The 22,369-nt window shown below is 38.7% G+C and overlaps 1 protein-coding gene across 1 annotated transcript in view; it reads left to right on the forward strand.

Annotated features, from left to right (window-relative positions):
- The window catches only part of npas3 (neuronal PAS domain protein 3), a 320,924-nt gene that overhangs the window by 296,153 nt on the left and 2,402 nt on the right, over positions 1–22,369 (forward strand). The window contains exons 7-11 of the mRNA XM_016545634.1: positions 6,912–7,030; positions 10,142–10,335; positions 11,933–12,039; positions 19,820–19,967; positions 20,342–20,454. Coding sequence (XP_016401120.1) covers positions 6,912–7,030; positions 10,142–10,335; positions 11,933–12,039; positions 19,820–19,967; positions 20,342–20,454 — 681 coding nt within the window. The remainder of the gene's footprint in view (positions 1–6,911; positions 7,031–10,141; positions 10,336–11,932; positions 12,040–19,819; positions 19,968–20,341; positions 20,455–22,369) is intronic.

Genomic DNA, 22,369 nt, shown 5'->3' on the forward strand with positions numbered 1-22,369 from the left:
GAATATTAATTCAGTTTAAATATAAGCAAGATCTTTGATTTTAAGATTGGTAAACAACCAATGTGAAGATAGCTTAGTTTATTTATTTATTTATTTTTATTCTGTTTTTAGTTTAGATTTTTTTCATTTGCTTTTTATGTAATTAAAAACATGTCATAGTTTTCATTTTAGTTTTAGGGTACAATAATAATCCTGTTTCAAATTAACATTTAAGCTGCAAAAGGTTTATTCATAGTGCTTGCTAAAGCTCATACTTAGGGATAGTGATCTGAAAATGTTTAACTTGCTTGTCTAACATAACTAGTCCAGCACTGTTTGTGCTGCGGACTTATTTAATAATCAAACTTAAAATTTTCATCCAACAAAACCTCATAGACTTGTGCTGAATGAGGGACCCAAGCCGTATCTGGAGACCAGAATATCATAAAGACTCTGGGATGAGCTCTTTTTTACCACCTGAGCCTTCAAACAAGCATCACTCAAAAATCTAGTTTTAATCTGCTATTGTCCATACCAAGCCATGTAAAACATCACACACAGAACTGCTTAGCACAGCTTGAGAAGAGGCTGTTTTTATTGTCGTCACAGGTGCTTTTCATGATCCAGTGATCCACATCTGGAGCCTCTGGTTTTTAATCTGCCTCTAAAGAAAAATTGCAGTGGCAATATACAGCTGTAGCGTCCCAACATGCATCTGATTCCTTATAAAGCAATCAGAAAACAGACAAGGCAATGCGAGAGCTCACAAACCTTCACACCTGACTTACTGTAGGGTCCCACAGTGTATTCGAAGTTTATCTGCGGACAAAAGAGAGAAGAAACAAGCTCTTATTCAGTGAAGTCTGGGACCGTCTCTGGCATGGATTATTCAAAAGACAAATAGTACAATGTAAAGTTTTACTGCGCCCCATTTATCACAAGGGCAGTTCTGCATCCGTATGCTTCCTTATGCATTTCCTTTTCCTGTTGTAGAGCACATATGGCCTCTGTTTCATTGTTGTTGTTTTTTTGAGCGTATAATTGTTTTCTTTCTTCATTTATTTATTTTTTTTGCATGGTTTTTTCTCAAGATTGGATTTAAAATCCAGCGTGGTCGGGATTCTTCAGGCTGTTTTTCCCCAAACATATTTAAATGTTTTCTGCAGAGATTTGCTGCGTTTACTTTAGCTTAAGTGTCATTTGTTTCAGTTCAGCGTGGTGACATCTCAGACCCGCGTCCGAGCTTTTCTTGCCGGGGAATCCTTTTTCATTATTGCGGGATTAAATATTGATCACAGATTTAAGTGTCTGTAACAGCCGCTTGTGTATAATGCATTGTGAGTGCTGTCTCGAAGGAATGCATCACAGAAACACAAAGTTATTTACTAACCGATTTGAAAAATCACTTTGCACTTAAACATCTGCGAGATGAACATTAGGACTTTAAGTTTGTTTAAATTAAAGGAATAGTTCACCCAAAAATGAAAATGTCCTGATTATTTTCTCACCTTCAGGCCATCCAAGATGTATAGGTCTTTCTTTCTTCAGTCAAAGAGAAATTAAGGCTTTGGAGGAAAACATTCCAGGATTTTTTTCCATCTAATCCAAGTGAATGGTGCTCACCGTAGGCCATTTTCAACAGTCCAAAATCCATATTTAGGCAGCTTCAAAGTAATCCACACAACCCCAGCCAGCAAATAAGGGTCTTCTCTACCACAATGATAAGTCATTATCAGAAAAACAAATTAACAATTATATACTTTTTAACAACAAATGCTCGCTTTAGTCCAGTTCAGTTTAATCACAATGCCTTATGTGAAATATGCATGTGACGAGTGGGGGCGGGGCCGAGAGCCGTGGGAACGGAGCGAGGCCGGTGGAGTGATTGCTAATGAGGGACACCTGCACCCACTCACCGGTCTCGAGTCTCACGGAGGAGCTCCGGAAGGATAAAAGGGAGGAGTGACGACCGTGTTGGACGAGAGAGGACCAGGCCTGGATTTTATTTTGTGTTTTGGTTTCTTTTGTGCGCGACAGTCGTCCGCGAGGGGCTGTCGCGCTATTTTGTGTTTATTTTATTATTAAAGTTTATTTGAATGTTCGCCGGTTCCCGCCTCCTTCTTCCCGTGACTACAAACTACGTTACAATGCATATTGGAAAAATCACACGTGACGTAGGCGGAAAGAACCGCCTCATTTTTGACAAGTGTGAAGAACTAGCACTGTCCAAATTTTGAATTGTCATTTTTGTGTCAAAGTTTTTGTGTTTAGTTTATTGTTAAACCTTAAAGGAGACATATTATGCCCCTTTTTACAATATGTAATATAAGTCTCTGGTGTCCCCAGAATGTGTCTGTGAAGTTTCAGCTCAAAATACTCCACAGATCATTTATTATTTGTCGCTTGCGAAATCAAAATGATGGTGCAGTGGGTGGAAACTTACAGATTAAGGGGCGGTAATATTATAATGAGATCCCTTTGCCACGTCACCAAGGGAGCGAAATCTGACGCGCTCGTTTTCTCAGACGCTTGCAGAAAAAGGCTTACCAAAACAAAGTTACTGGGTTAATCTTTTTCACGTTTCCTTGGTTGGTAGATGCACCGGGGACATGATTATAGCACTTAAAACCTGGAAAAGTCATATTTTCATGATATGTCACCTTTAATTTATCTTCAACTGAAGAAAGAAAGACCTATACATCTTGGACAGCCTGCGAGTGAGTAAATAATCAGAACATTTTCATTTTTGCCTGAACTATTCCTTTAAACTTTGACGGTAGCCATTGGCTTCCATAATATGGAAAAAAATATATATTATGGAAGTCAATGGCTACCGTAAACAGTTCGGTTTCCAACATCCTTCAAAAATCATCTTTTTTGTTCAGCAGAAGAAAGAAAGTCATACAGGTTTGGAACAAGTTTAGGGTGAGTAAATGTTGACAGAATTTTCATTTTTGGGTGAATTGTCCCTTTAATTAATTACATGATTTACTAATTATTTAATCACAGTTAATCAAATATATCAATATTTACAAAAATATATATTATGGAAGTCAATGGCTACCGTAAACAGTTCAAATCTTTTTTGTTCAGCAGAAGAAAGAAAGTCATACAGGTTTGGAACAAGTTTAGGGTGAGTAAATGTTGACAGAATTTTCATTTTTGGGTGAATTGTCCCTTTAATTAATTACATGATTTACTAATTATTTAATCACAGTTAATCAAATATATCAATATTTACTTCAAGCTTTGTTTCATAATTAATCAAACTGTTAACACAAACGACTTGAATTCTGAAAGGATTTCTCCTGTATCATCACCATATGGTTGGCATTGAAAAATCACCAGCCACATCTCAATATAGAGCAAGTGCTCCAATTAGTACAGAGTGTTTGAATTATACAGCATTACTAACATCCAGAGCAAAGCCTTCATCTGTCAGACTCAGACCAGGACGACCCTGTTCCTCACACCAGTCTTGAAATGGTGCTAAAGCTTGATAGATCAGCAGCCTGCATGCTTAATCTTGATTTATTTGTACAGTAAACGCCTGATGTCCTGAATTGGTACTAATATTTATATAAATGTAAATTGAGCAATATCAGCTCAAGCTTTCCTACAGGCCTATAAGTCATACGTTGAGCGTGTCGTGTACTTGTAGGCTGTGTACCGTGAGGTGGTTACTGATGGTCAACACTCTCAGCAAGGAGTGTAATACTTTTAAAATCTCATAATTTACTCCCAGACACATTCATTCTCAAAGATTTCATCAAGAAAATTAATCCCAAGGTCTTCCAGATCATAAATTCACCTCCGTCCCACATAAATAATATTTTCCTTTTAAAAAGTCATGTCTGATATTGTCAGTTTTATACGAGGAGACGATTTTAAAGCGTCATAGATGGTTTTATTTTTAAACTCCACAAAACTACTCTCTTCCACGAAGAGGATGTCTGAGGAATTTTCTCGATTTGAATGGTTTTCTGTGTTATTGTCTCACTTGGATTGCAAGGGAGTTCATATACACAGCACAAAAACAAAAGATGAAGAGTGAGGAGTGTTGTGCTGCTGCTGCTGGAATACAGGTGCATTGTGGGGATGTAGGTTTAAGTCGAACACATAAGACTCTCTCGACACACGCAGCAAATTCCCTTAATCTCATGGATTGGCTGATATTGATGATTTAGCAGATCTGCCCGCCGCAGGGCTTTCTGCTGGACTGCAGACATGGAAGTGCTGGAAGCTCATATATGTGTACAAAACAACAGGTTTTTTGACATGAATAAATACAGCACATCTTCTTTGCACACGCTGCGTTCACAGACTTTTTAATGCAGCGTAGAGGCGACATACAGTAAATGTATTTACATTTTACACTGTTAGATAATGTATCAGACACTATGCTGCTGCTGAAAATCACGTTTTGCAGAAACAGTATTGTCAAAATCTTTAAGAAAAAGATTGACATTTTTCTTGTTCTTGAACATAGATATTACAGCAACATTAAATGCACATTTTTCTTTTAATTCAAAATGGGAATCTCTGTTAAAAGAAATAAGGTTGATGTGAATTTAACTCTTAGTGCTGAAGTTTGTGCTTATATAGTGCATATTTTTATGTTAGATGATGGGAAAAATGTCATTTTACACTGCTAGACAATGTATCAGACACTATGCCACTGGGAATAATGTTTCAAAATTTGTATTTGATGTATACATTTATGTTGAAGATAAAAAAAAGTTTGTTTGGATAATTTTCTTACATAAACCAACATTATAACAACATTCAAGATATGAAAACAACATTACAAAATATTTTTCTGATGTCTTTTTCTCCCTTAAAAAATGTTTATCAGATGTTTAGAATAAAACATCACGCTTTACAAATTATGCACTCATTCACAGACGTAAGCAATGCGTGATCACTGGGTTATTTTTAAACAAAAATCAGTTTTAAATCTTGAGGTTCATTGGTTTTAATGGTAATATGTTTCATGACAAATATTTAACAATCATGTTTTTCATGGAAATGTGATTTCAGTTGTAAAGTTGATATGCATAGTGCTGTGATCTACTACCCTACTAACTTTTACACGTTTCACCGTATTCTTGGATTTCTGTCTTATTGTACTTGTGTAGCGATCATTTATTAATCTCCGGGAAAAGCAAAGCGGGCAGGATTCCCATTCTTTGTTATTGTTCGGTGGCATGAGGGAAATCCTGAAATTCAACTTATTGTTCAGGCAGGAGCGCGCGTGTGTCGCAAACGTTTTACTGTATAATTCATATTCTTGTCATTAACACAAAGCGAGGTCGCGGAGGGCACGTGGTAAACGACCTCTCTCCGTCCGAGCGCCACACGTGTCAAAAAAGGACAGAGTATCTTTAAGCTCATCTCATTCTTAATGAAAACGGCGAGTTGCAACGGCCTCTGATCTTGTGTTTTAGTCAAATAGAACTCTATGCTTGACTGACAGCTCTGATCTAAAGCATTTAAGTGCAAGTTTTGATCTCTCTGCCTTTGATTAAAACTAATGAGCTCATTTAATTCAAAATGGGAATCTCTGATAAGAGAAATAAGGTTGATGTGATTGGATTAGAGAGGCGAATGAAACTCTTAGAGCTGAAGTTTGTGCTTATATAGTGTATTAAAAAGCTGTTGGCATATTCCTGTGTGTTAGATGATGAGAAAAATTTCATAGTAATTCATATTTAATCAGAAGAAATGAAATGACTAAATATAACATGGCTCTGCCTTTTCCCCAGAGTGATAAAGGACTAGTTAGATTTTAAATGACATTTAATTCATGTTCTCAGAAAGAAAGAGGGAGGAGAAAAAAGGCCAAGAGAGAGAGAGAGAGAAATGGGAAAATACAGCAGTCCAAACCCACAACTAAATTGACAGTGTCTATTCAACTATACTTTTATATCCCAGGGGTTGATTTTATTAAAACTGATTTTTTTCTTCTTCTTATGTAACGTTCACTTAATTTTCCTAGATTTTTTTTTTTTTTTTCTATGAAAATTTCATCATATTAATAAAATGTTCTACTATGATTGTAGTGAAATAGATATACACTATTTCAATATTTATTGTGTAAAAATGTTAAGAAAATTATGATTTTAACACAAAGTTTGACTATAATTATGGCATAATTTCCAGCACAACCAACAATTTGCTCCCTAATAAAGATATACACTACATTCGCACAGTCAACGTTTAGATCGACAAATGTTTTGTTAACAGTTTTGACTCTCAATCTGTCCTGTTCATACGCTAAACCTCCTCTGGTGCCTGTTTGTAACATGTTGAATGTCAAGACCAGTTAAAATGTGCAATTAATTTGGCTCTAATCAAGCGTGTTACGGCAAATTAGCAGAACCTCCTTTGTTCGTCAGGTGTCCTTGTGTTAAGATCAAGGCTGGAACTCTTTTTTTCCCCCCATCTGGTAAGAGATGTATTATAGTATGAGAAATACGTTATTTTGTTTGGCTGTCATTGAAAATTATATATTGTAATTAGATTTGAATGTTTTCTGAAGCAAAAGTAATGTGGTGTTCTTACTAAACCAAGTTTGATCAATTACGCTCTGCTTAATTTTCCCATTTCCTATGGAGGCAAATACATCCAACATCAGCCTGGTGAGGTTTATTCATTTGCCATGTAGAGTTTAAAGCAATTATCATGTTTGCCGAGGCTCCGCTTCATGCTATTAGTAAATACAATTAAAACATTGTCAAAGTTTGATTAGCACCTTCCCCCTTATCAGGCTGTGCTGTTTCATTGACTGTCTACCAAGACATGATAGAAACTCAATGAGAAGATATTACACATCATACTCACTAAAGCAGTCTGATATCTTGCAGTCTCTGTGAGTTATGTATTGTTTTAGTGTTGTAATAGGATGTATGTTTGTTTGTTTGTTTCTGCAGTGGAGTCGAACAGCCCTAGTCTTCTGTCGCCGGATAACATTCTAGAACGTTCCTTCTTCGTCCGTATGAAGTCCACACTCACCAAGAGAGGCGTCCACATCAAGTCCTCTGGATACAAGGTAAGACTGAACCGGATGATTGTTGTCCTGTTCTAAAAGAAATGAAAACTCACTTCAGTCTTGTGTCATATTGTGTGTGAGATTAATTTAAATTGTCAGTAAGATTTCATTTAAAGGGGTCATATGATGCGATTTCAATTTTTCCTTTCTCTTTGGAGTGTTACAAGCTCTTGGTGCATAAAGAAGATCTGTAAAGTTGCAAAGACTAAAGTCTCAAATCCAAAGAGATATTCTTTATAAAAGTTCAGAGTCAGCCACACCTACCTAAAACGGCTCGTTCTAACACGCCCCCAACATACCTTTCAACAAGGATGCATTTAACTGAACAAAAGTGACAATAAAGACATTTATAATTTTACAGAAAATTTGAATTTCAAACAAAATAAAATAAAATCAGTTCTTTTGAACTTTCTATTAATCAAAAAAATCCTGGAAAAAAAATGCATCACGGATTCCACAAAAATATTAAGCAGCATAACTGCCTTCAACATTGATAATGATAAGAAATTATTCTTGAGCAGCAAATCAGCATATTAGATTGATTTCTGAAGGATCATGTGACACTGAAGACTGGAGTAATGATGCTGAAAATTCAGCTTTGCATCAAAGGATTAAATGACATTTTAAAACACATTCAAATAGAAAAGAGTTATTTTAAATTGTAATAATATTTCACAAAATTACTGTATTTGTAATCAGTTAAATGCTGCTTTGGTGAGCATAAGTGACTTGATATTTCAAAAACATTACAAACCCCAAACTTTGAACAGTAATGTATTCTGGCATCATTTATATTTGTGTACTATGAACTTTTTGCACTTCGTCCAACCATAGACAATACAGCAGATCACTGACTGCTGTACATTTTAGTATCAATCGGATTGTAAACAGAGAAGTGGATGATTGTTTGGATGTGTCTTTGAGTGAACGACTGAGATCCAAACCCCGCTGCTGCATCCATCTGGACGTAGATTTGATGCAAATAAGCGTGAAGTCGGGGAGCGCACGAACCCATAGCATAAATATTCACACATGCACATTCACATATATTACCGGCCAGACAAGGACACTTCTTATTGCATTTACTCCAAATTAAGTAAATATTTGTGTTGTTACATAACACAAAAGTATGAATTTTGCATACGTCGCGCTGGCATTAGGTGATAGGTGCGAGGCGGAGGGAAACGAAGCACAGCTCACATCATGGCTGTTTATATCTCCTCTTCACTCTGGAGGTCAAATCAAAGTGAATTCTTCTCCAGCTTAAACCAGTCTTTTCTTTTTTTGCCAAGGCGTCTCGGCCCCGGCTCAGTTAATGCACTCATGTAAAAGCTCTCTATCATTACTTGTGCCGTATCGCATTTCAAAAGCACTCCAGAGAATCCCTAGGAACAGATGAATCTTATTTCTTATGTATACCTATTCTATATTCACCGACGCGGTGATGGGCGGAGAGAGAGAGAGAGCATTGTGTGCTGAACCATGAATTATAAAAATTGATCCCTTTGTTATGTTGGCTTGTATTAAATTGAGATATGCTATGCGGCTGCGGCCACGGTGAACCCTTGCCATGTCAGTTTGCATTTAGCAGCCTGAGCATATTTAATGTTTTGCCAGAGCTTAAGATGTTCTTGCCAAGAGCACTCCTGCAGCAATTCACCGGCGAGTCTCTCTTTGTGGCAATTACTTCAAAAGTTGTATTTTCCAACTAACTTTTTGATGCCACTCGCTTTGGGCTTTTTTTTGATGCCCCTCGCTTTGGGCTCATTTCCATTTTGTATGCTTTTAATGCAGCTCAGTGTTTATTTATTGAAAGACCCAGTGTTATACGTATGGATGTGTGTTCTGGATGCAGCGTGTGTTTTGTGTGGGCTGCCGCTCTCTGGTGTGCCGCTCTGTTTATGAGAATGTGTGTATGGGTTTGATATCGGACATAATTGGACATCACCTTCTGATCGCAGCGTGCTGTGATGTCTTACTGAAGCTTGGCAACAGCTGTATCAAGTGCGTTCGTGACTGCCTGGTTCGCCTGTCTGATGCTCGCTCGCGTCACGATAATCAGGGGTGCCGTAATGGGGGGGGGGGAAGGTTAGGACGATTCCAAGGGCCCGGAACGCAATTTAAATTAAAATCTGAAATATTTAAGGTATATCATTTGTCAGCTACTCAACTACTAATTCTAGATTGGTTTATAGAAAAAAAACAAGCATACTCATTCCAGAAAAATATCCTTTTTTTTGTCAATCTGACCAAATGTTTTTGTTAAAATACAAATATAAAATTTAAGCCCAAAGTAAACTTTGCTTGAAAAATGAGGATTTCCTCACTGAATGAGAGACATCATTGAACTTTCCAGTTGTCCTTAATTGGCCCCTGGTTTGAGATGGCTTTTGAATTCTGTGAAAGTTCGAACCAACTCTCAACTCTACACCAGGAGAGTCACTCTTTTTTAGTGACTGTGGCAGTCCGTCTTTCCTGGGGGTTGGATTTGCTTGTCCCTCAGCGGAAACGTACAAAGCATCAAAGAGCCCCACCGGCCTGAGCACTCGGTGACTTCGGGGCCGAGACTGTCTATATGAATGATGCTAATAGCATCTCACCAATCTCTGTGGTGAACCAATGAAAGGATAGTGTCAGAAGTTTAAAACACTACAAAAACAATCCCCTCCAGGTTTCCCTGGGTGATTAAAATGGATGGATCCAAAAAAGAACATTGTTGCCGATCTAGTCAATGCATCCTCTGGGCAAAACGGGCTACAAAAGACTTTAAAGCATTACAAACTTTAAAGCCAGCGAAAAAGTAATTAGTTCCTCTGCCTTTGTTATCTCTCGATTATTTCAGAGGGAAATGGCGCTTTTTGTGTTTTTAATATTTCATGAACGTACATAACGGGTACAAGAACCTGAGAATCTTGGTCAAGTGTACAGTAGAGCACAAAGTACATATTGGATTATCAAAGACTTCACTTGACAATCTTATATGACTTCATCTGGTTTATTTTCTGTTATCCTGAAACTGTGGTTGGATACTTTAATAAAGGGTGTGCATGTAATTCAGGAGACAATTGCATCTGATCGGTTTTTAATTTTCCGCTTTGTGTCCTCTTCAAGGTTATCCACATTACCGGCAGGCTGCGGATAAGAATGGCATTAACACACAGTCGTTCGGTACCCAATCAAATCATGGGCATGGTTGTGGTGGCACACGCACTTCCTCCGCCAACCATCAATGAGGTTCGGATCGACTGCCAGATGTTTGTTACACGCGTCAACATGGATCTCAACATTGTTTACTGTGAAAACAGGTAACACTCTTTATATAATATATTCGGTACAGTTTTAACCAGCCTTTGTGATGTCATGTCATGTTGACTTTAAACATTAATAAAGATAGGCAATGATTTACGATGAATGTTAATCTCTAGGAGGGCAACAATTTCACTATGTGTTTGCACAATCTTATTTTGCAGAGCCTATATGCACTATTTAGTATAAGCCTAGTATTGTGTGCAGTTTGATTTGGGAGATTTTGTATCTGCCCTAAAGAATGATAAATGTTGAAAAAGAATTTCAATTTCAGCTGCTTAGAGTTAAACTACGACATTATTGTAGAACTGAAGGATCAGGGGGTGAAAATGTGTTTTGCAAGAGCGGATAATCAGCCACACACTAATGTTCATGTGCAGTTCATTATAGAGCTGATAGTGATGAGTTCTGCTTAAACGCAATCCCAGAATGACCTTGTTTCAACATCTATCGCTCGTTTGAAAAGCCGGCCAAGAAAAAAACTCTTCTTTTGTACTTACAAAACATCTGTGGTTCCACTGCTGCCCCATAAAATGAGAACATCTTAATTTGGCCTGGCTTGAAAGGAAATATCATATTAGTTTTATTTATATCTCTGGGATTGAAGTCATCCCAGTGTCTGCTAAAATTTTTACCACTCCTGCACTTAACATATTTATGAGAGAATGGAATCGGGCCAAGTCTATAGCGGAGTTATCATCACAGCAAAAGCCAGCTTTAAAATGAAGGTGGATAGAGATCGGTTGGCCATTTTTTTTTTTTTACCGGCCATCTTCTCTGATCCGTGTAGAGAAGGACTGCACTGAGGTTAGAGTCGAATAATGTCTGGAAATGCACCGCTAATAGTATTTGCCCAACTTAAAGGCATTTTGTATGGTTTTAACCACCCGTTTTTATCAAATTTTCAATACTTCTGTGAGAATTGCTTTTAGATTCAGCAAGCAGTTGGTAGAGCTACAGTAGGTCAGAAAATATTGCGTCTATAATGAAAACAGGCTGACAGCTTGCCATCACAGATGGAAACCTTTTTAATGAATAAAATCTGGTACAATATATATTTAGCTTACAGAAGGGCTGGGAAATCAGAATCTCTTTATCAGTGACGTTGACTAGAAACCAATCAGGTCTTTGCCCTATTTTAATCTGTCATTGACTGGGAAGAGATAATAACCCACAGTAAGATCTGATTGGTTTCTTTTTGGTGGGCTGCTCAGCTTTCCTTATTGATGTAGCCATTACACTATGAAATGTATATATATTTTTAAGTTTTTTGTAAATAAAACAATAATTGGAATATGTTGTACAAGAAGCAACTATTCCAGTCTTTCTACTTCAAACTTTCATGTGTAATTCTATGTGTTACTTGCCATTTCTTTGTAATTATTTGTAAAAATTTACCAGCAATTTCTGTGAAAATGTTTCAAAGTAAATCCTACACTGAATTATTTTAGTGTAGCTTCATTGGATCAGGAAAGTGCAGGAACCTGAATCTTGATTTGAGTGAAGATTCAACTGAACTACAAAAATAGTTTTAAAATAGTGCAAAAAGAAAAAATGGTGTCAATTTTGATTTTGTGTTGAAATAATTCTTTCTAGAATCAGTGACTACATGGACCTGACACCTGTCGACATCGTAGGGAAGAGATGTTATCACTTCATTCACGCAGAGGACGTGGAAGGCATTCGGCAAAGCCATTTAGACCGTGAGTATCTGCTCCGAAATCCATCCAATCAATCTGTGCAGCCACCCAACAGTGCCAAAAACTACAGGATGGTTGTTAAAGAGCAAGATTCAGTGTCCTTACATGCTTTAGCGGGACTCATTGATCATTGGTCAATGGCATCCTGAGAGCACACTGTGTTACGTGCCAAAGCTGGCGTAATGTGTTCGCTGCAACACTTCAGTGTAATGGGACAGCAGTGTGACAGGCAAGATTATCCATGCTAGCGCTTCTTCTCATAACTGTCCATGAAGAACTACTTCCCTCTGCCAGACGGCTAGGCAAGCGCACATCCTACAAACAAGACCCGTATCGCTAGCGAGGCACAGAATCTCTGTTCGTTTGACAGTCTTACACATTTCACTCCTCTTTTCAGGTTAAGTTGCTCCTCTCAATGTACAGGCGCCACATTTCGAGTGCATTTTTATATCATGTAGTATTCATCTGGGCCAATCCGCCACTGCAGAGCCCTTTGAAGGTTCCTCAACCTTTTGCACGCTCTGCTTTCATCGTGCTCGGCAGGAGGGCCACTGACCGTCTAGAGGAACGTTCATGCTTTTTGAATATCCTAAATCATCTGTTAAGTGTGTTTTGGCAGCACACCTTTCCCGCTCCCCTCCACCACGATGGCAGAAATTCAAAACGTCATTGAGAGCGGCGTAGCGTTTCATACAGTAGATGTGTGTGCTGCTCTACAGCAGGCAGGTTGCCATTATTTAAGTAGTGAGGGTTGAGGCACAGGAAGAGGAGGAGGAGGGGGATAAATCCCTCGTTTTATTAGGTGTTTGCAGAGGAGGGCGGGTGTCCTTGGGGCTGGCGAGGGAATTTGGAGCTGTCTGATTAGATATTGGGAGTTCAACTGAATTAGAGCGCAATTACCACTGTATTGCACTGTCCCTTTGCCTTAAAAAGCCAACAGATTGGGTCCATTAGACCTTGATTTGAAACCCAGCGGAGGCAGAGGAGACAGGACTGAAGCCCTGGATTGCACTGATAGCGGAGAGAGAGAAAGAGATGTGTGAAAGGAGAGAGAGGGATAGACACAAAGAGAGAACTGCACATCCCCAGCTACCCCTGGCTTTCTAGCCATCTATTACGCATTAGCGTGGCAGCAATCAACATAAATCTAGCCGCACTGCAAATGGCTGGCCATGTCATTACAGTAGAGAGTGGATAGGGTTTCTGTTCCTGCATTTTACTTTGTACGTTCATACTCAATCTGATAAAATGCGGTTAGCTGGTTGAAACAGTGTTTGGAAATGTTGCTGCTAAAGCTGTAATAATAATTCAAAGAAGTTGAACTACAGTTAAGCAATGCTTTTGTTGTTACAATGCAAGATACTAAAAAAAAGTAGCTAATGACAATGAATCTATTCATGAGGCAATGTACATGCACATGCACAATCATACACTTTTATGCTGAATAACCCACCAACATTTAAGGTAATGTAAATGCATGAGGTTTTCTTATACCTGGTAAAAGTCAAAAGCAAATTCAAAACCTTATTTTTTTTTCATCAAAAAAAAAAAAAACTAATTTCACATTTAATGTAAACTTTTTTTTTATTTTTAGGAAAAGCATATTTTGATAATTGGCATCTTTGTTGTGCATGTAAATGCCCTTTTCATTTTAAATAAAAAAACAGAGATTATTGATATTTTTTTGCACGATACGAGCAATTTAATCTAGAGCAAGAATAATAAAGAACTGTATTATCTCAATTTGATCATAAATTCGCACCAGATACTACAACAATAACTAATAAAACTAGAAAATGCATATAACTGGGTTGAACTGATTCAGTAAACTCCTTCAAATAAGAGAAAGCATAGTTTAAGAAAGTGTTTAATTTTTGCTAATTGCTGCTGCTGTCACACTACTACTTGATACTTTGTTACTTTGGTTAAAGAAATCCTAGCACAGCTAAATGCATTATAATGACGTGTGTCATCTCGGCTTCTATCAAAGCCAGATCTTCAGGTGTCTGCATGAACATGTCACTCGTGACTAAGTAGCAGTCACACCGATCTCCCGCTGATTGCTAATCAGACTCTGATATCAGATCACACAGGGCCATCAGATTGGTTAGAGCCTGGGATAAGAGGGATGATGTCAGTCTGGTCAAATCTCTTTGCTGCAGATGCAGTGATGTGTGCGTGGAGAAGACGTTCCTTTGGCTTGAGTGCATGTAGTGTTCTTTATGAGTTGCGATGTGTGATATATTACAGATGCGTGCTGCAGAGTTCATAGGCCCCTGCTCAAGTGGTCAAGGGCCCGATAAAGCATTTAAAGCCGATCTGTTTAAATTGAGCACCTTGACCCAGGGTTGCTTAAAGAGTAGTTTATGGTCCTTTATAAAATGGGTAGTTCAGACTAGATTCTGGTCTTTAAAGTGGTTGAAAAATACTGATAGCCAGAATAATTCTTAACTGATCATAATGTTAATTTAATTCATATTGCTGTTGCTGCCTTTTCAATAAAAACAGTAAGACATTGGTTTTTAACTACAGTAAAATCTCTATACTGCACTGTCTCTTGTGGCCTATTTCTTCAACTACTTTTAGGACATACTAAAAAATGAACTGTCCTTCTCATCTATATGTTTAACAGTTTAATTTGAGCTTTGTAACTGTAAAAAAAACAGCTCTGGTTTACCGAAGGAAAATTAGAAAGTCAACTGTTGGTGCTCACGAAGCATTTGAGAGCAGGTGTTTTATATGGGCAGAAATGCATTGTGACAGCTCTGACCTCACCTGTGTCAGCTTCCGAACAGGACCAACACGGTTTAAATTAATAAAAGACACTGTGTTACACGACTATGTATAATACTCACCGCATAAATGCTCCGCAAGTGTGTGTGTGTGTGTGCATGTGTTTTTACCAGCTGAGAAAGAGAGTGAGAGAGAGACAGAGGTGGGAAACGATGGCTCACAGAAGTGTGGAGAAACCCCAGGAGACTGAAGCTCTGTGCCTGAAGGCAGACTACAAGAGCCGGTCTCTGAAGAGTAGTTCAAACTGACTTTAATGAAAAACTCCCTTCACTCCTTATTGTGCTTGAAGATAGACTCCACAGCTGCGGAAAAATACACCTGCTCTAACACCCATCGCATGTACCGTTGACAATGTTTCTTCAGGTTTCTTCCATAATGGGTTCAGAGTAAATATAAAATATATGTTTCTGTTAGTCTGTATTCATGGATATGCTGCATTTATGTCAGCAGTGATTCATGTGCATGTCATTTTACTTGCTTGCCAACCAGCTCTAACTAGTTTTACAACTATCTCAAGCAGTATGGATTAGCACGTGCCTTAGTAGCTTTGACCAGCTAGAAACTGGTTTTATCTGGATTTTACAACACAAAAACATCTTTAAAACCAGCAAATGATTGCATCCTTACTTGCAGTTGTTCCAAAATGCCTTGAAACTGAGATGATGCTTTGAAAACAATGATCACAGGTGTAATTTCACTTCTCGCCGCTTCTCTAAATGGCCAAGGCGTTTACTTCCTCCGCTGGTGAAGTTTTGCCATTAGATCCAAAGAATACAAGTTAAACACCTCCAATTCACCCTGCCCGGGTGCCGCAGATCTGCATGTCTGCTCTCTCATTCATAAAAGGCTTGTCTTTACAATAATACCCCAGTGGACTGCAAGGACTTTTCCATAAAGCAATTTCACGGGTGTAAATTACTTACTTTTATATGACAGTGACACCCTCCACCCCTCCTGCTGGAAGTGAGGCCACGCTGGGTAAAGGGTATCTGAAAGGTAGCTGCTATTATGGAAGGGATCCAAGTGATTTAACAGAACTGAAGGACAGAGGCCCTGGAATTGGCATCTTTGTTGTGCATGTAAATGCCCTTTTCATTTTAAATAAAAAAACAGAGATTATTGATATTTTTTTGCACGATACGAGCAATTTAATCTAGAGCAAGAATAATAAAGAACTGTATTATCTCAATTTGATCATAAATTCGCACCAGATACTACAACAATAACTAATAAAACTAGAAAATGCATATAACTGGGTTGAACTGATTCAGTAAACTCCTTCAAATAAGAGAAAGCATAGTTTAAGAAAGTGTTTAATTTTTGCTAATTGCTGCTGCTGTCACACTACTACTTGATACTTTGTTACTTTGGTTAAAGAAATCCTAGCACAGCTAAATGCATTATAATGACGTGAGTGTCGTCTCGACTTCCATCAAAGCCAGATCTTCAGGTGTCTGCATGAACATGTCACTCGTGACTAAGTAGCAGTCACACCGATCTCCCGCTGATTGCTAATCAGACTCTGATATCAGATCACACAGGGCCATCAGATTGGTTAGAGCCTGGGATAAGAGGGATGATGTCAGTCTGGTCAAATCTCTTTGCTGCAGATGCAGTGATGTGTGCGTGGAGAAGACGTTCCTTTGGCTTGAGTGCATGTAGTGTTCTTTATGAGTTGCGATGTGTGATATATTACAGATGCGTGCTGCAGAGTTCATAGGCCCCTGCTCAAGTGGTCAAGGGCCCGATAAAGCATTTAAAGCCGATCTGTTTAAATTGAGCACCTTGACCCAGGGTTGCTTAAAGAGTAGTTTATGGTCCTTTATAAAATGGGTAGTTCAGACTAGATTCTGGTCTTTAAAGTGGTTGAAAAATACTGATAGCCAGAATAATTCTTAACTGATCATAATGTTAATTTAATTCATATTGCTGTTGCTGCCTTTTCAATAAAAACAGTAAGACATTGGTTTTTAACTACAGTAAAATCTCTATACTGCACTGTCTCTTGTGGCCTATTTCTTCAACTACTTTTAGGACATACTAAAAAATGAACTGTCCTTCTCATCTATATGTTTAACAGTTTAATTTGAGCTTTGTAACTGTAAAAAAAACAGCTCTGGTTTACCGAAGGAAAATTAGAAAGTCAACTGTTGGTGCTCACGAAGCATTTGAGAGCAGGTGTTTTATATGGGCAGAAATGCATTGTGACAGCTCTGACCTCACCTGTGTCAGCTTCCGAACAGGACCAACACGGTTTAAATTAATAAAAGACACTGTGTTACACGACTATGTATAATACTCACCGCATAAATGCTCCGCAAGTGTGTGTGTGTGTGTGCATGTGTTTTTACCAGCTGAGAAAGAGAGTGAGAGAGAGACAGAGGTGGGAAACGATGGCTCACAGAAGTGTGGAGAAACCCCAGGAGACTGAAGCTCTGTGCCTGAAGGCAGACTACAAGAGCCGGTCTCTGAAGAGTAGTTCAAACTGACTTTAATGAAAAACTCCCTTCACTCCTTATTGTGCTTGAAGATAGACTCCACAGCTGCGGAAAAATACACCTGCTCTAACACCCATCGCATGTACCGTTGACAGTGTTTTTTCAGGTTTCTTCCATAATGGATTCATAGTAAATATAAAATAGATGTTTCTGTTAGTCTGTATCCACGGATATGCTGCATTTATGTCAGCAGTGATTCATTTGAATGTATTTTTGTTGTTTTTAATGTCATTTTAATTAGTTTTTAGCTGTTTGCACCAGTGTAGCCAACCAGCTCTAACTAGTTTTACTTCAGCCCCAACAGTTTTTAGATCAGCTAAACAACTATCTCAAGCAGTTTGGATTAGCACATGGCCATAAACAGCCAGCTTTGACCAGCTAGAAACTGGTTTTATCTGGATTTTACAACACAACGACATCTTTATAACCAGCAGATGATTGCATCCTTACTTGCAGTTATTCCAAAACACCTTGCAACTGTGATGATGCTTTGAAAACAATGAACATAGGTGTAATTTCACTTCTCGCGGCATCTCTAAATAGCCAATGCATTTACTCCTCTGCTGGTGAAGTTTCGCCCATTAGATCCAAAGAATACAAGTTAAAAACCTCCAATTCACTTGTCCAGCCAAACCCTGCCCGGGTGCCGCAGATCTGCATGTCTGCTCTCTCATTCATAAAAGGCTTGTCTTTACAATAATACCCCAGTGGACTGCAAGGACTTTTCCATAAAGCAATTTCACGGGTGTAAATTACTTGCTTTTATATGACAGTGACACCCTCCACCCCTCCTGCTGGAAGTGAGGCCACGCTGGGTAAAGGGTATCTGAAAGGTAGCTGCTATTATGGAAGGGATCCAAGTGATTTAACAGAACTGAAGGACAGAGGCCCTGGTGCAGAGAGAGCGAGAGAGATAGAATGAGAAAGAACGGAGTAGAGAGGGAGAGAGACAGAGAGAGTGAGAGACCATCCTGCAGGCTTGCCCGAGGCTCCAGGAGAAGGCAGGCAGATTAAAGAGGCCGTATTCCTTTTAAAGCCTCCAAAAGCAGCCAACGACTCCTGCACCGGAAAATAAAAAGAAGGATACAGAAAGAGAGAGAGAGAGAAAGGGGTGGCTTCATTACCACTAAATCAATAACTCAAGCAGCCCCTGATTGATTTAATGGCAGCGTAACTGAGAGGGGGTTAAAAAATAAGCCTCACCTGTACAGACGTGGTGCGGGGCGGAGCCGAGGGGGCCAGCACTTCAAATGCAATGCAGATGAGATCAGCTCATCAGGTTTAAAGGCAGAGGGAAAAATGTCCTAGAACTTGTAGACAGTAATGAGGGTTTAAAGGGACCGCTCGGACTCACATGTTCACAGATATATAGGGAAAGAATCGCTCTGTATGTATGACAAGATTTAATATACTGAAGCTGTACAATACTTTGATTCGGTTTCAATTTAATGTGCTTTATTGGCACAACAAATAGCTCTGCATTTTGTATTGCCAGAGCATTTGCAACTTAGCTGTGTTCAATGAAAATGGTGCAGGATGTATCTGTCTATCACTGTGAGATTTTAAACCATTTCAAAAGCATATGTTAAAACATTTTCCTCTCGTCTTACTTATATATTTTTGGAATATTCTCCATAGCAGTTCTTTCTTTTATCTTCAGTTCTGTCATTTCAGATGTGAACAATGTTTTTTCTAGCGCTTTTGCTTAGATGCAGTCCATGTATATTGAACCTCTCCATAGACTCTCAGTAGCATGTAAACTTTGTTGAAGAGAGTGAAGGTGAGTCAAGGGTATGCCCACTGGCCACGGCCAACAAGTCAGATAAACAACTCTTGGCTTTTTGTCTCAATTTTCTGGAGTTAGAGCTTAAAACACATTTACTGGTACAGAAAGCAGTCGGTGAACTAAAGTCAATTATCGGAGCCTTTGGTACGGCTTCTTAAACAATGCTATTAGTCTGTAATGATTTTAATTACTAGACTTATTCTTATATAAATCATCTTTCTCAATGGACTCTTTTTACGGAAAGGGCTATTTGTAGCTGTAATTAAACCCAGAATCTGAATGTACTACCATGCTTGGATTCCGACTGTTTCTGTTTTGCAGAACAATGATTAATGCAAATTCATATTATTTGAGATCGCCATTTAGCGCTTAATTTAGCCAAAATTATGGCAGCTGCCACAGTGTCTTCACATGAGTAGCCTCAGACAAGGACACGATTACAGAGCCCTTAGCAAATAGTCACAGCGCCCTCTGCTGGGCCTTTGAGATTAAGAGTGTTCAAGCTGGTAATAGAGTATCTCTTTCAAATGAAATTATGGATAGGTTTGTGCTTTACTGAATGCAAATATTATGATTATTATTATTATTTGTTATTGTTGTAATTAAACCTGGGTATATTTAAATGTAAATACATCACATTGTTGACTTTATCTCCTTTTTCTCTTCCACCTCCTTTCCTTTCTGGTATTCTATCCTCTTTTTATAGTGCTGAATAAAGGTCAGTGTGTGACAAAGTATTACCGCTGGATTCAGAAGAATGGAGGTTATATCTGGATCCAGTCCAGTGCCACTATTGCAATCAACACCAAGAATGCCAACGAAAAAAACATCATCTGGGTCAACTATGTACTCAGGTATAGGAGTCTTTTACTTTGATGAAATTGCCATCTTTATATTTTGTTTCTTTCCTTCCGGCACTGTGACAAGATTAAAGTATCTGAGAGAGTTAATAATAGTCGGTTCCTCTGTAAGATGATGAAGGCCAAGCACACAGATTTTGTCAAACTGCAGTGTGATTTCTTGCTGCTTTTGGGTCTGTGTTCGGGCTTAGAGATTATTAGAATGCTCTTTGGTTTGGGCCGCAGTGAATCAATCAGGATGTCTGGAACATTCTAGAGAAGAGTGTAAAGGATCTTTCACACGGCTGTGAATGATTCTCAGCTGGCAAAGTGAATGACTTGTACCTTCTAAACGTGTATTTTTTTGTGGTTTCTTTTTAAATGGGCAGTAATCCAGAGTACAAAGATACACCCATGGATATCGCACAGCTGCCTAACCTGCCAGAGAAAGCATCAGAGTCCTCAGAAACATCTGATTCTGAATCCGACTCCAAGAACTCTGGTAGAGTATCACTCCTAGTCCCATTTCATTGCAATATGCCCCAAAACAGTACAGAATACGTGGAAGGTTGTTGGTTTAATCATTACTATGCCCTTGAGCACAGGGGCGGATTTAGTGATGTGGGGGCCCCAGGCAAAATACAGGAATGGGGCCCTATACAATTTCACACATTTACAACCTTGAGGTTCCTTTCACTGTTGCTCGCTGCTGCATGACCGTGTCCCATAGTTGTGTCTAATCTTTTAGATTTTTCATGTACATGTTATAAATAAAGGATTTCTTTAATGTTGTAAATCCCTTGTTCACATTTAAACAGGTTAAAATAGTATTAGAGTAGGTTGGACACTAGGGGGTGCGTTGGGGTAATTTTCACTATGCAAGTGTCTACACAACGCAAGGCTGTCTAATTCTAAACTTGAAAATATACATTTATTTTTATTTATTTTAATTGCACATTTAAATTAAACTGAAGGAAATTATAAATTTACATGCTTAAGGATTATTTCAACCAAACATGAAGTGTGCCTGTGTGGAAAGTGACCCTTCTTGGGTCTTTCACAAAAACGAGTGAGCACCATTTAAAAAAATTTAAATAGGCCCTATATAATATGCACTGTTGCTTAGTATTAAAATTATAGCTTCAGATGCATGATATTTGTAGGGCACTATGAGAAGTTTACTGTGTAACGAGCAATGTCACGGAATTCGTCAAATATTGAATGAATAAATCAAATGCAATTCAGTACACTTCAATCAAACCGCGATATGGACTAGTGTATGTGAATATTAAATGGCAAAAATACTATTTAGTTACTACAGACGACAACTGCGAGCGTTGCGCGTGCTTAAACGAAACGCGTGTCTGCGCTGTTCATTCCGTCACATTCCGCGTTACACAGTAAATTCCGTTTTTATGAATAGATTCCGGGATTCCGTCCCCATTTTCTACATCGCCCTACTTTTGCTAAGAAGCACGTTCAACGCGGACGCACAGACGGATGTCGTGGTAATGAACACCACAGCAACCACTTGTGCGTCCGCACTGAACGCGCATCTCGCATATAAAAAGCATTTTAGGGGCCCTTGGCTTTTGGGGGCCCAAGGCGGTCACCTACCTTTGCCTAATGGTTAAGTCCGCCTCTGCTTGAGCAGAACACTTAAAACCAGTTCTTCTTGCTCCAAGTTTGTTATCCCTGTTCATGGAACCGTTTCTGGTGATACTAGATTCTACATTTTAGATTATTTACAAACCAGTAGTATTGTAAAGTAACACTGTACACAACATACTTGAAAGTTTTCTTTTAATCAAATGCAAATGTCTCATCTGAGGGCTCTTACTGTGTAAATTATCTTCATTTCAATAATTACTGTAAATTATGTAGGACAAGGAAATGTGGTGCTTTCGATATGTCCCTAAAACTGGTGTAAATAGCCAATTAAAACTCCTCAGCCAGTTGGAGATATGAATTATACATTCCAAAAGAAGATGAAGTGAGATTCCAGAGATGGTGGAGGCTGTGAGTGAACAAGGCCGGTTGACAGTCTGGGGAAAGTGCCAACATATTGGCCCCTGGGCATCTCTGCCTGCCGAGCCTTTTGCCAGCCTTCATCACAAAGGTTACAGACTGTGCCAGCTGCAGCTGGACTAAACCATGCCCTCTTCTCCTCTCACACTCCCTACCTATCTCTACACCTATCCCCGCATTCTCCTTCTGTCTTTCTCTGTCTCTTTCTCTCTCTCTCCCTGTGTTTCTCTTCCAATGCAGACATGTTTTTCCTAAGGCCAGAATTTCCAAATCCCTGTGAGATATATTTGCCTCACAGTTTTGTTTTTCCCCCTCAGTTCTAAATTCATATACTTTAAAAAGAAAGAATTTTGATGTATTAATGATTTCTGATACATAGATTGAGCTCG

Source organism: Sinocyclocheilus rhinocerous, unplaced genomic scaffold (genome assembly GCF_001515625.1).
Source record: "Sinocyclocheilus rhinocerous isolate Xijiao unplaced genomic scaffold, SAMN03320098_v1.1 scaffold853, whole genome shotgun sequence".
Classification (NCBI taxonomy): domain Eukaryota; kingdom Metazoa; phylum Chordata; class Actinopteri; order Cypriniformes; family Cyprinidae; genus Sinocyclocheilus; species Sinocyclocheilus rhinocerous.